Here is a 15,527-nt window from a genome sequence, read left to right as displayed (position 1 = left end):
GAACCCACCTTTTTTGTAGTGGGGGTAACCCAGAAGAGAACAAATAATTGAAACAATAAAATTCCGAGAGCGAATCGATTTGTTCCCCGTTTTTGGCGCCTCTTTTTTGATAAGGAAAAGTTTTGACAGTAATGTAAAATAGAGATTACTAAACACAAATGTATTGTTTTTTAATAACACCGGCCCACAAAAAAAAAAGTGGTCTGTACTTTTGACCGGACCTACCTATCTTTATGTATTTTGACGCGCTCAATCAGAATCTGAAGTCAGTTTTGCCCGTACACCCTCAAAATTTTGAGTCAATTGCAAAAAACCATAAAAATCGCCAAAAATTAGCATTTTTGGTAAGAAAAAAATGTATGGAAGTATAGACCAAGTATGATTTTTATGCATTTTGGTCCGCTAAACCCAAATCTGAAGTTTATTCAACCATAAAGGCTGACGCCGACTAGACCGCGGCGGACGGCGGCGGACGGCGGCGAAATTTTCGCTCATACAGTTATCCATATAGGTGTTCACACTAGACGGCGGCGGACCGCGGCGGACCGCGGCGGACCGCGGCAATTTTTCGCGAGTTCCAGGTTGGGAATATTTCGGCGGTGCGCCGCGCATCGCCGCGCATCGCCGTCGTCTAGTGTGAACACCCGACCGATGCCGAAATTCATCCCAAGTATAAAAATAGGGAAACCTGCGTTACTTTGATGTAAATGGTTATGGTTTACAAGGATTCTTTTCATTCTCTCCGCTGTTCTTGCGAAAAATAAATGTATTCATTTTTACATCTTAAATAAATCCTACGGATATTAAATAAATGTTACGCAAGTAATTACTTCATTTTTAAAGAAATTTAAGTAAATGTGAGTTTGAGAACAACAAGTTATGATCAACGGATTATTTTATGTAAAAAATTTATTTTTTTCTCATTGTTCGGATATGATGCTGATTTCATGAAGACTGTTTTTTATTTTGCGTATTAATTTTTATGCATAAGAAATGAGAGAGTATATTTTGAGCTAAAATTTATTTCATTTTTACTATACATATATTATATGTATAATAGGGTGTTTCAAAATAAAAAAATTTACGATTTTCCAACGAGTCACACCCGAAATAGTTTAGGTAGAAACAAAAATTCTGGCGAAAGATGAGCATTGTCGGTTGATTTTTAATCCTTTTTTCCTTTTTATCGAATATATGATGGACAATTGTTAGTAATTTTATTTCGTGTTAAACACTTCTTCATCCATAATGAGTAATCAAGAAGTAGTGGCAAATATGCATGATTATTTATTGTGTGCCCATGACGACTGAGACAAATCGTGGTCATCAGATAATTGATAAATATCTCTTTTTCGTAGAAACAGTATCGGCGGGTGGTCACGCGACTATAGTGGGCGCATCTCACGGTAACTGCGCCGCGGTCCGCCGCGGTCCGCCGCGGTCCGCCGCGGTCCGCCGCGGTGCAGTGGGTGTCAGCCTTAACTTTTGAAATGTCCTACCATTTCCGAACACCTCCAACCATCCTATTTACCTATATTACTAGATTAGCTATTATATGAAAAGAGAAGAATTATTCAATTCGAAATGGGATTCTATTCGACGTGCGCTCGATGTATTCCATAACATTAGTATTCATAATTATTTCAACAACTTTTCATTTGCTCTCTCGATCTTGAATTTTCGTAGGCATATAACCAAAACGCTGTTCTAGCTAGTCGAGAGTGAAGTATCTACGTTGGGTAGAGAAGCAAAATTGTTTTTCGAAAAGTATTCGGATGGAAAAAAATTCAGAGTAACTGTAATACATCACGGATGCGCTAATTTTGAACGAGATGAAATGGATGCTTCGTATATGAGATAGTATTTAACGCTGCGTAGTGATTTAAAGACCTAAAAAGGTGATAGGAAGAGAAAGAACGAAGCTTCTTAACACTTCGAGTGTATTTTAACACACATTTGAAAGATACGAGCAAAATTTTTCATCATCCAACTGTCGCAGAACGGCAGCGTTATCGGCTGACCCGTTAAGTAAAGGATATATCTTCAGTCAACGGCTGACCATCGAAGGGCCTGGCCGCTTGAGTCTGGAATCGGCAGGACAGATAAGGTGTGTATTTCTTGTATGAAATGTGAACACTAGAATCATTATACATCATATCATATCATCATATATCATACATCATACATCGTACATCATACATCATACATGATACATCATACGTCATCATACCTAGTATTACAGTTCGAAACCAAAGTTTGAATTTTCGGATGTTCGGAAAGTGACGTCACCAATCTAAAATCGGCTAGCCGAATTCCTCAGTCTGGTAACAACCGCGCAGTAGAGCGGACGGTTGAGAGTCGCGCTCCGCAAACTTCGAGTACCGGGTTCTCAACCTCCCGGATCCCGCGCTTCGGGTCCGCTACGTATTTCGAGTACCGGGTTCTCAACCTCCCGGATCCCGCGCTTCGGGTCCGCTACGCGGTGAAACTCGACTTCCAGGATAAGCGCTCCGTGGTTCATGGTTCATGTTTACAATAAATTATTTCAATTCGTTTTTCGCGCAAGCTGAAATTCAGTAGCTGTCAGTCCGCTAATAAAATTTCTCGACTTCCTGGGTAAGCGCTCCGTGGTTCCTGGTTCATGTTTACAATAAATTATTTCAATTCGTTTTTCGCGCAAGCTGAAATTCATTAGCTGTCAGTCCGCTAATAAAATTTCTCGACTTCCAGGATAAGCGCTCCGTGGTTCCTGGTTCATGTTTACAATAAATTATTTCAATTCGTTTTTCGCGCAAGCTGAAATTCAGTAGCTGTCAGTCCGCTAATAAAATTTCTCGACTTCCAGGATAAGCGCTCCGTGGTTCCTGGTTCATGTTTACAATAAATTATTTCAATTCGTTTTTCGCGCACGCCCAAATTCAGTAGCTGTCGGTGCGCTAATAAAATTTCTCGACTTCCAGGATAAGCGCTCCGTGGTTCCTGGTTCATGTTTACAATAAATTATTTCAATTCGTTTTTCGCGCACGCCCAAATTCAGTAGCTGTCGGTGCGCTAATAAAATTTCTCGACTTCCAGGATAAGCGCTCCGTGGTTCCTGGTTCATGTTTACAATAAATTATTTCAATTCGTTTTTCGCGCAAGCTGAAATTCAGTAGCTGTCAGTCCGCTAATAAAATTTCTTGACTTCCAGGATAAGCGCTCCGTGGTTCCTGGTTCATGTTTACAATAAATTATTTCAATTCGTTTTTCGCGCACGCCCAAATTCAGTAGCTGTCGGTGCGCTAATAAAATTTCTCGACTTCCAGGATAAGCGCTCCGTGGTTCCTGGTTCATGTTTACAATAAATTATTTCAATTCGTTTTTCGCGCAAGCTGAAATTCAGTAGCTGTCAGTCCGCTAATAAAATTTCTTGACTTCCAGGATAAGCGCTCCGTGGTTCCTGGTTCATGTTTACAATAAATTATTTCAATTCGTTTTTCGCGCAAGCTGAAATTCATTAGCTGTCAGTCCGCTAATAAAATTTCTCGACTTCCAGGATAAGCGCTCCGTGGTTCCTGGTTCATGTTTACAATAAATTATTTCAATTCGTTTTTCGCGCACGCCCAAATTCAGTAGCTGTCGGTGCGCTAATAAAATTTCTCGACTTCCAGGATAAGCGCTCCGTGGTTCCTGGTTCATGTTTACAATAAATTATTTCAATTCGTTTTTCGCGCAAGCTGAAATTCAGTAGCTGTCAGTCCGCTAATAAAATTTCTCGACTTCCAGGATAAGCGCTCCGTGGTTCCTGGTTCATGTTTACAATAAATTATTTCAATTCGTTTTTCGCGCACGCCCAAATTCAGTAGCTGTCGGTGCGCTAATAAAATTTCTCGACTTCCAGGATAAGCGCTCCGTGGTTCCTGGTTCATGTTTACAATAAATTATTTCAATTCGTTTTTCGCGCACGCCCAAATTCAGTAGCTGTCGGTGCGCTAATAAAATTTCTATAACTTTACAATCTTCTCATAATCTTTCTGGTAAAATATGTCGTTAAAAAATTATATCAAACCTTACACATTATTTTTGATTTGTTCTCACGCTGAAAATATTTATTAGTATTCGAGGTATAACTCGAGGTGGTTGGCGGTTTTCGTTAAAGGTAGTTAGGGGTGGTTGCGGGTAATCTCGGTGATTTAGGAGGAGGGGGACGAGGATTTGTGCTCGGTGAGTAAAACACTTTTATAATATTTCATGGCAATTGTAATTATATTTTATCTGAAATTTTTCAAACTTCTCACGTTTACATTGAATTATTTCAATTCATTTTTTGCGCAAGCACAAATTCAGTAGTTATGAATAAGCTTATACAATTTATTATATTATTAATTAATTGATTAATATTCCTATAATATTCAACGGCAATTGTAATTATATTTCATCTGGGATATTACCAACTTGTCACGTTCACAATAAATTATTTCAATTCATTTTTCGTACAAGCACATATTTAGTAGCTATGAATAATCTTATACAATTTATTATATTATCAATTAATTATTTAATCAATAACTCAATTATATTAATCCTTACACAAAATTTTCGATGTGTTCTTATACTGAAAATATTTATTACTATTCAAGGTATAACCTGAGGTGGTTGAAGGTGGTCGGAGGTGGACGAGGAGGAGGACGAGGAGGGCGAGGATTTGTGCTGGGTGAGTAAAACACTTTTATAATATTTGATGGCAATTGTAATTATATTTTATCTGAAATTTTTCAAACTTCTCACGTTTACATTGAATTATTTCAATTCATTTTTTGCGCAAGCACAAATTCAGTAGTTATGAATAAGCTTATACAATTTATTATATTAATAATTAATTGATTAATATTCCTATAATATTCAACGGCAATTGTAATTATATTTCATCTGGGATATTACAAACTTGTCACGTTTACAATAAATTATTTCAATACATTTCTCGTGCAAGCACATATTCAGTAGCTATGATTAATCTTATACAATTTATTATATTATTAATTAATTAATTAATTATATTAATCTTTATACAATATTTTTGATGTGTTCTCATACTGAAAATATTCATTACTATCCCAGGTATAACCCGAGGTGGTTGGCGGTGGTTGAAGGTGTTCGGAGTTGGACGAAGAGGAGGACGGGGAGGACGAGGATTTGTGCTCGGTGAGTAAAACACTTTTATAATATTTGATGGCAATTGTAATTATATTTTATCTAAAATATTTCAAACTAGTCATGGTTACGAAAAATTATTTCAATTCATTTTTCGCGCAAGCACATATTCAGTAGCTATGAATAAGCTTATACAATTTATTATATTATCAATTAATTAATTAATATTCTTATAATATTTAACGGCAATTGTAATCATATTTCATCTGAAATATTACAAAACTTGTCTCGTTTACAATAAATTATTTCAGTACATTTCTCGTGCAAGCACATATTCAGTAGCTATGATTAATCTTATACAATTTATTATATTAATAATTAATTAATTAATTATATTAATCCTTATACAATATTTTTGATGTGTTCTTATACTGAAAATATTCATTACTATTCCAGGTATAACCCGAGGTGGTTGGCGGTGGTTGGAGGTGGTCGGAGGTGGACGAGGAGGAGGACGAGGTGGACCAGGAGGAGGACGAGGAGGAGGCGGGGTGGACCAGGAGGAGGACGAGGAGGAGGCGGGGTGGGTCGTGGGAGAGGACCGCTCCTCTCCTCAGAGGAGGGGAGGGGGAGGGGCAGGGAAGTGGGTGAGGTGGGCGGGGAGGGGGAAGGGATGGGAAGGGAAGGGAAGGGGCGGGGTCGGGAGGGTGGCGGTGCGGGGGGGAGGGAGGGAGGGCGGGTGGGAGGGAGGGAGGGAGGGAGGTCGCAGCGGGGGGGGGGGGGGGGGGGTGTACTGCTCTATTGACTCTAACGGGCTCGCATCGACATTCGTTCTCCACTTTCTCCCTCCCACCTGCCCTCCCTCCCTCCCTCCCGCCCACCCGCCCGCCCTCCCTCCCTCCCTCCCTCCCTCCCTCCCCCCGCCACGCCACCCTCTCCGCCCCGCCCCTTCCCTTCCCTTCCCTTCCCCCTCCCCGCCCACCTCGCCCACTTCCCTGCCCCTCCCCCTCCCCTCCTCTGAGGAGAGGAGAGGTCCTCTCCCACGACCCACGCCGCCTCCTCCTCGTCCACCTCGTCCTCCTCCTCGTCCAGCTCGTCCTCCTCCTCGTCCACCTCCGACCACCTCGGGTGATACCTGGAATAGTGATGAATATTTTTAGTATAGGAACACATCAAAAATATTGTGTAAGGATTAATGTAATTAATCAATTAATTAATAATATAATAAATTGTACAAGATTATTCATAGCTACTGAATATGTGCTTGCACAAAAAATGAATTGAAATAATTTATTGTAAACGTGACAAGTTTGTAATATTTCAGATGAAATAGAATTACAATTGCCATCAAATATTATAAAAGTGTTTTACTCACCCAGCACAAATCCTCGCCCTCCTCGTCCTCCTCCTCGTCCACCTCCGACCACCTTCAACCACCTCAGGTTATACCTTGAATAGTAATAAATATTTTCAGTATAAGAACACATCGAAAATTTTGTGTAAGGATTAATATAATTGAGTTATTGATTAAATAATTAATTGATAATATAATAAATTGTATAAGATTATTCATAGCTACTAAATATGTGCTTGTACGAAAAATGAATTGAAATAATTTATTGTGAACGTGACAAGTTGGTAATATCCCAGATGAAATATAATTACAATTGCCGTTGAATATTATAGGAATATTAATCAATTAATTAATAATATAATAAATTGTATAAGCTTATTCATAACTACTGAATTTGTGCTTGCGCAAAAAATGAATTGAAATAATTCAATGTAAACGTGAGAAGTTTGAAAAATTTCAGATAAAATATAATTACAATTGCCATGAAATATTATAAAAGTGTTTTACTCACCGAGCACAAATCCTCGTCCCCCTCCTCCTAAATCACCGAGATTACCCGCAACCACCCCTAACTACCTTTAACGAAAACCGCCAACCACCTCGAGTTATACCTCGAATACTAATAAATATTTTCAGCGTGAGAACAAATCAAAAATAATGTGTAAGGTTTGATATAATTTTTTAACGACATATTTTACCAGAAAGATTATGAGAAGATTGTAAAGTTATAGAAATTTTATTAGCGCACCGACAGCTACTGAATTTGGGCGTGCGCGAAAAACGAATTGAAATAATTTATTGTAAACATGAACCAGGAACCACGGAGCGCTTATCCTGGAAGTCGAGAAATTTTATTAGCGCACCGACAGCTACTGAATTTGGGCGTGCGCGAAAAACGAATTGAAATAATTTATTGTAAACATGAACCAGGAACCACGGAGCGCTTATCCTGGAAGTCGAGAAATTTTATTAGCGGACTGACAGCTACTGAATTTCAGCTTGCGCGAAAAACGAATTGAAATAATTTATTGTAAACATGAACCAGGAACCACGGAGCGCTTATCCTGGAAGTCGAGAAATTTTATTAGCGCACCGACAGCTACTGAATTTGGGCGTGCGCGAAAAACGAATTGAAATAATTTATTGTAAACATGAACCAGGAACCACGGAGCGCTTATCCTGGAAGTCGAGAAATTTTATTAGCGGACTGACAGCTAATGAATTTCAGCTTGCGCGAAAAACGAATTGAAATAATTTATTGTAAACATGAACCAGGAACCACGGAGCGCTTATCCTGGAAGTCAAGAAATTTTATTAGCGGACTGACAGCTACTGAATTTCAGCTTGCGCGAAAAACGAATTGAAATAATTTATTGTAAACATGAACCAGGAACCACGGAGCGCTTATCCTGGAAGTCGAGAAATTTTATTAGCGCACCGACAGCTACTGAATTTGGGCGTGCGCGAAAAACGAATTGAAATAATTTATTGTAAACATGAACCAGGAACCACGGAGCGCTTATCCTGGAAGTCAAGAAATTTTATTAGCGGACTGACAGCTACTGAATTTCAGCTTGCGCGAAAAACGAATTGAAATAATTTATTGTAAACATGAACCAGGAACCACGGAGCGCTTATCCTGGAAGTCGAGAAATTTTATTAGCGCACCGACAGCTACTGAATTTGGGCGTGCGCGAAAAACGAATTGAAATAATTTATTGTAAACATGAACCAGGAACCACGGAGCGCTTATCCTGGAAGTCGAGAAATTTTATTAGCGCACCGACAGCTACTGAATTTGGGCGTGCGCGAAAAACGAATTGAAATAATTTATTGTAAACATGAACCAGGAACCACGGAGCGCTTATCCTGGAAGTCGAGAAATTTTATTAGCGGACTGACAGCTACTGAATTTCAGCTTGCGCGAAAAACGAATTGAAATAATTTATTGTAAACATGAACCAGGAACCACGGAGCGCTTATCCTGGAAGTCGAGAAATTTTATTAGCGGACTGACAGCTAATGAATTTCAGCTTGCGCGAAAAACGAATTGAAATAATTTATTGTAAACATGAACCAGGAACCACGGAGCGCTTACCCAGGAAGTCGAGAAATTTTATTAGCGGACTGACAGCTACTGAATTTCAGCTTGCGCGAAAAACGAATTGAAATAATTTATTGTAAACATGAACCATGAACCACGGAGCGCTTATCCTGGAAGTCGAGTTTCACCGCGTAGCGGACCCGAAGCGCGGGATCCGGGAGGTTGAGAACCCGGTACTCGAAATACGTAGCGGACCCGAAGCGCGGGATCCGGGAGGTTGAGAACCCGGTACTCGAAGTTTGCGGAGCGCGACTCTCAACCGTCCGCTCTACTGCGCGGTTGTTACCAGACTGAGGAATTCGGCTAGCCGATTTTAGATTGGTGACGTCACTTTCCGAACATCCGAAAATTCAAACTTTGGTTTCGAACTGTAATACTAGGTATGATGACGTATGATGTATCATGTATGATGTATGATGTACGATGTATGATGTATGATATATGATGATATGATATGATGTATAATGATTCTAGTGTTCACATTTCATACAAGAAATACACACCTTATCTGTCCTGCCGATTCCAGACTCAAGCGGCCAGGCCCTTCGATGGTCAGCCGTTGACTGAAGATATATCCTTTACTTAACGGGTCAGCCGATAACGCTGCCGTTCTGCGACAGTTGGATGATGAAAAATTTTGCTCGTATCTTTCAAATGTGTGTTAAAATACACTCGAAGTGTTAAGAAGCTTCGTTCTTTCTCTTCCTATCACCTTTTTAGGTCTTTAAATCACTACGCAGCGTTAAATACTATCTCATATACGAAGCATCCATTTCATCTCGTTCAAAATTAGCGCATCCGTGATGTATTACAGTTACTCTGAATTTTTTTCCATCCGAATACTTTTCGAAAAACAATTTTGCTTCTCTACCCAACGTAGATACTTCACTCTCGACTAGCTAGAACAGCGTTTTGGTTATATGCCTACGAAAATTCAAGATCGAGAGAGCAAATGAAAAGTTGTTGAAATAATTATGAATACTAATGTTATGGAATACATCGAGCGCACGTCGAATAGAATCCCATTTCGAATTGAATAATTCTTCTCTTTTCATATAATAGCTAATCTAGTAATATAGGTAAATAGGATGGTTGGAGGTGTTCGGAAATGGTAGGACATTTCAAAAGTTAAGGCTGACACCCACTGCACCGCGGCGGACCGCGGCGGACCGCGGCGGACCGCGGCGGACCGCGGCGCAGTTACCGTGAGATGCGCCCACTATAGTCGCGTGACCACCCGCCGATACTGTTTCTACGAAAAAGAGATATTTATCAATTATCTGATGACCACGATTTGTCTCAGTCGTCATGGGCACACAATAAATAATCATGCATATTTGCCACTACTTCTTGATTACTCATTATGGATGAAGAAGTGTTTAACACGAAATAAAATTACTAACAATTGTCCATCATATATTCGATAAAAAGGAAAAAAGGATTAAAAATCAACCGACAATGCTCATCTTTCGCCAGAATTTTTGTTTCTACCTAAACTATTTCGGGTGTGACTCGTTGGAAAATCGTAAATTTTTTTATTTTGAAACACCCTATTATACATATAATATATGTATAGTAAAAATGAAATAAATTTTAGCTCAAAATATACTCTCTCATTTCTTATGCATAAAAATTAATACGCAAAATAAAAAACAGTCTTCATGAAATCAGCATCATATCCGAACAATGAGAAAAAAATAAATTTTTTACACAAAATAATCCGTTGATCATAACTTGTTGTTCTCAAACTCACATTTACTTAAATTTCTTTAAAAATGAAGTAATTACTTGCGTAACATTTATTTAATATCCGTAGGATTTATTTAAGATGTAAAAATGAATACATTTATTTTTCGCAAGAACAGCGGAGAGAATGAAAAGAATCCTTGTAAACCATAACCATTTACATCAAAGTAACGCAGGTTTCCCTATTTTTATACTTGGGATGAATTTCGGCATCGGTCGGGTGTTCACACTAGACGACGGCGATGCGCGGCGATGCGCGGCGCACCGCCGAAATATTCCCAACCTGGAACTCGCGAAAAATTGCCGCGGTCCGCCGCGGTCCGCCGCGGTCCGCCGCCGTCTAGTGTGAACACCTATATGGATAACTGTATGAGCGAAAATTTCGCCGCCGTCCGCCGCCGTCCGCCGCGGTCTAGTCGGCGTCAGCCTTTATGGTTGAATAAACTTCAGATTTGGGTTTAGCGGACCAAAATGCATAAAAATCATACTTGGTCTATACTTCCATACATTTTTTTCTTACCAAAAATGCTAATTTTTGGCGATTTTTATGGTTTTTTGCAATTGACTCAAAATTTTGAGGGTGTACGGGCAAAACTGACTTCAGATTCTGATTGAGCGCGTCAAAATACATAAAGATAGGTAGGTCCGGTCAAAAGTACAGACCACTTTTTTTTTTGTGGGCCGGTGTTATTAAAAAACAATACATTTGTGTTTAGTAATCTCTATTTTACATTACTGTCAAAACTTTTCCTTATCAAAAAAGAGGCGCCAAAAACGGGGAACAAATCGATTCGCTCTCGGAATTTTATTGTTTCAATTATTTGTTCTCTTCTGGGTTACCCCCACTACAAAAAAGGTGGGTTCAGTAAAAAAAAAGCAAAAGGAAAGAAGGAAAAAATCGACCGGCTCTCGAAATTTTCTTTCTTTGATTTGTTTTTTCTCTCCGAAAATACAAAAAAAAAGCCGGGATTGAATTTAAAAATAAAAAATAAAAAGAGTGAACTGCGATCGAACCCGTGTCCCGCATCACTCCATCCTCATGGTTTTTTTTTTTTTTCTGAGGAGGAAACCATATTTATTTAGATGAACAATAAATGCTCAATATTTACAATATTGCACTTGTAATTATCTTAGTTTATGTAACTCCGGCTTAAATTTTAAGCTCAATCTAACATTTTGTTTTACATTAAGTGGTCAACTTATTTTTTAGTGTTTTGTTTAAGACTTGAATGCAGTATTATAGCAAAGGCAGCAGTAATTAACTTAAATACAGGAAAACTTCGCGCAAAAACCTGTGATTGAAAATTCATCCTCATGTGGTATCCACTCAACCACACCACAGCTACGTCCGTGATCGCGCGTTTGCTCGGTATGTTTATGGATCTTGCTTGGAATTCGCTGATGGTTCTCTGGAAGATGCAGTTCGAGAAAAAAAAAATTCCTCCAACCACTTGCCCATTACACATTTTGCATAAATGTTATCGAGCTGGCTTCGTATATTTTTCCATAGACTGCGTGTACAAATATTCGAGAACACCAGGCGTCACATATTTTCATATCAATAAAAAAATAATATTTATTAAAAAAAAAAAAAAAAGTATTCGGGCTGGGAATGGTTAATTATTTTGGTTCAGCGTCCGCTAATTGAATCCAAAATTTATCAAATCTGCAGATACTTTTATTCGCTGACATTCATAATTGAAACAAAAAAATCCCAATTCCTGCATTCCTGGAAAGATTTGTGCGAGCGGGGACAAGGATGCGATTGGCAACCGCTTGCTCGAGCGACCGAGTATATCTATATATGCACGATTGTGGGCCACCTTCGGTGCATGGTCGCCTAGGTGTCAGGTCGGAAATGGGCCACCTTCGGTGCGTGGCCGCCTAGGTGTCACGTCGACGCTCCAACCTAGCTGGTATCACGAAAAGCCGAGCGTTGGAGATCTCCCTACTCATCTCTGTTGAGACTGCGGGAAATTCCAGAGCTGTTCGATATTTTGAAATACGATACCTCGACACTCGCTTGTTACCATTGCGGATGATTACGGATTTGCGGCATAGTTCAGTAGACTTGATTCGCGTCAAGTCGTTGTACGTTTTTCGTCTCCTGAACAATTGCGTTAAATCGTAAGATTCACCTAAAACAACATGAACATCACGTCAGCAGGTGAATAAAACGGTTTTCCCTCATTCCGGCAACGAAAATTTTCAACTGTCGACAAAAATACAGGACATTGAAGTTTTTCGAAAGCCGGCTACGCTCGTGTGCAAGTCACTGTTTTCAGTCATGACATGATTTGCAAGCCTTGTCACACCTAACCTATAATATATGGATAAAAATATGTTGACAACACTCGATTTTCATTGTTCATATTTATTTTACAGCGGGAATAATTTCCCTACTGGAAGAGCCGATGCCTGAGCTGAAAGTGTTCGCTCTGAAAAAACTAGATCTCATTGTGGACGAATTTTGGCCAGAGATATCTGAGGCGATTGAAAAAATGTACGTGTCACAATACTTATTTATTTGTACAAATCTGTATGTGTGTTACTTGAGTCGTCTTTAAAGATTAAGAAGCAAAATTGCTATAATTATAATCATAAGGCATCGTTTAACTTATCTACAGCGAAATATTGCACGAAGACAAGGGATTTAATCAGCATGAGCTGGCAGCGCTCGTAGCCAGCAAGGTTTACTACCACCTTGGAAGTTTCGAGGATTCTCTGACTTATGCTCTTGGCGCTGGCGAGCTATTCGACGTTAACGCTCGCAATGAGTATGTCGACACAACGATCGGTGAGTTGAAACTAGTCCAAATTGCTGCTACTGGTTTGTTCTGGATTAATTAGTCTAGCCAATAGAGAATTTCACTTCAACAATTAATGCTAGTCATAAAATTGTATTGAAAACTATCGTTTTATGGACTTGAATTACAGATGCGAAAAGTCCATCCGAAAATTTGTTTATTCAAATTAATTTTAAATCAAGATCTTTGACCTGTGACTCCTATAATTGAACTTATCATTTTTTTTTTTTGATAACCGACGACGTCAATTGAAAAAACCGTTTTTTTTACACAAAAAGGTATAGGACGCAAATTCCTACACATCAAAACTCATGTATCCATAATTTATTCCATTATTAATTTATTAATCTGTTAATCATGGTATGAGAATTTGAAATTTACCTGTTTTTCAACATCTATAACTATTAGAAAAAATTATCTTTTTGAGTCGCGTTTTTTGAAGGTTGTACATGAAAGTCAAATCTTTGTAAATACGATTTGGTTAAATTTTCTGCAGTAAAAATCATCAATTTTTGCCCAGTAATCAACAGTTTTTTGCTTAAAATAAGTGGAATCTATGTTATCGTTTTTCTTAACAGATGCAAATATCCAGAATGATATTTGAGAATATGTTTTAAATGAAATGTAACCAATATATGCCGTGACGTTAGTATAGCTATGTGTCTTTGGGCAGTAGAGAGAGGGAAATGGTTTTCCTTTTTTTGATACTAAGCATTTGCTAAGAAGGTTTGTAAAAATCGCTTCACGATTTATGATTTCCTTTTATGATTTTCGTCTCTATTGACTGGACTAAATAAAGGTCTTATCAAATTAATACATCAAAACAAATTTTCTCTTTCCAGCCAAGTGCATTGATTTTTACACTCAGCAGCGTATTCACGAAGTTGAAGGAAAGTCTGCGGTATCTAGCAAGGCCATTGATCCGCGTTTGGAGGGAATCGTGAATCGGATGTTCCAGCGATGTTTGGATGACGGTCAGTACCGCCAGGCGCTAGGTCTTGCTCTGGAGACTCGCAGGATGGACATTTTTGAAGCTGCTATCATGCAATCTGTAAGTATTTATGAAAGAATGTTACGAAAATCTTTGAGGCCCGCGTTTGAACGCCAGATTAGTTTCTTTTCTTACATTTCTAGGACGACGTTGCGGGCATGCTGTCCTACGCTTTTCAAGTCGCTATGAGCCTCATTCAGAATCGGGGATTCCGCAACACGGTGCTCAGGTGTCTCGTGAGCCTCTATCGGAACCTGGGAACTCCTGACTACGTCAACATGTGTCAGTGTTTGATCTTTCTTGACGATCCGCTTGCTGTTGCCGAACTTCTTGATAGATTGAGCAAAGGTTCACAGGAGTTTTCGTTGATGGCTTATCAGATCGCGTTCGATCTATATGAATCTGCGACTCAGCAATTCCTTGGACGTGTTCTTCAGGCGTTAAGAGCAACTGCCCCGATTCCTGCTGCGCTTATGGTCAAACCTATTATAAAACCTGCCGTTAAAGCTACTGCCGAAATACCGGCCGATTCTCCGGCTACCGAGACCGAACCAAATGGGATTACTGCTGACGAAACTCCTCAGCGCAGCATAGAAAGTTTGGTAAGTCCAACCGAGGTCTTGCTATACATTTATGACGGTAAAGTTGTGTAATAGATGTTCAGGATTTCAAGAAATCTTAAAAAATTTGAATAATTATTTGATTTTTAAAGTAGTTGAGTTACTGTCGTACATCAAATTTCAAAGTAGTTAATCATCTGCTGTTTTAAAACCCAGTTTTGAGCGAGTATGGGTTAAAATCTGCTATTCAAATGTTGGTAACACTACAAATTTGTTTTTACATTACTCAGAGTGCCCAGGAGCGGGAGCAGCAGGAGCGTGTGGATGCGCTGTCGAGTATTTTGGGCGGTGAGGTGTCGATAGATTTGCATCTACAATTTTTAATTCGCAGCAATCATACCGATATGCTGATTCTCAAGAATACGAAAGACGCTATACGCGTGTCGATTTGCCACACTGCGACCGTGATAGCGAATGCCTTCATGCACTCCGGCACGACAAGCGATCAATTCCTTCGGTAAGTGAATTTCCATAAATAATCTACGAATAACATGGGATGGATGTGATCAATCGCTGGACAAGATTGAAGTGTGTAACGTTAGCTTAGCAAAGCCTCAAGAAAAATCTCATTAATTTGCAATTTCAATGTACCTATGAAGAAGTTAATTTTGAGTAGGAGTATTTCTTGATTTTCAATGGTTGACGTAAAAGTACGGAATTTTAAAATTGTGAGGTTAAAAGTTTTCCCAGAGTTGAATTTTCACGTTAACGATACTAACTTCAACCTCACACCTTTGGTTGCAACTCTCACCTGAAGTTTCTGACTTGCTTACTC

At 39.1% G+C, this 15,527-nt stretch overlaps 1 protein-coding gene across 1 annotated transcript in view; it reads left to right on the top strand.

Moving 5' to 3' along the window:
- The first annotated feature begins 12,358 nt into the window (after positions 1-12,358).
- LOC124300658 (26S proteasome non-ATPase regulatory subunit 1) overlaps positions 12,359-15,527 on the top strand; it is a 66,209-nt gene continuing 63,040 nt past the window's right edge. Inside the window, exons 1-6 of the mRNA XM_046754957.1 lie at positions 12,359-12,501; positions 12,720-12,837; positions 12,962-13,131; positions 13,984-14,192; positions 14,276-14,734; positions 14,983-15,209. Coding sequence (XP_046610913.1) covers positions 12,483-12,501; positions 12,720-12,837; positions 12,962-13,131; positions 13,984-14,192; positions 14,276-14,734; positions 14,983-15,209 — 1,202 coding nt within the window. The 5' untranslated portion in view covers positions 12,359-12,482. The remainder of the gene's footprint in view (positions 12,502-12,719; positions 12,838-12,961; positions 13,132-13,983; positions 14,193-14,275; positions 14,735-14,982; positions 15,210-15,527) is intronic.

Source organism: Neodiprion virginianus, chromosome 3, assembly GCF_021901495.1.
Source record: "Neodiprion virginianus isolate iyNeoVirg1 chromosome 3, iyNeoVirg1.1, whole genome shotgun sequence".
Taxonomy (NCBI): domain Eukaryota; kingdom Metazoa; phylum Arthropoda; class Insecta; order Hymenoptera; family Diprionidae; genus Neodiprion; species Neodiprion virginianus.
This window is presented reverse-complemented; position numbering and strand designations above follow the sequence as displayed.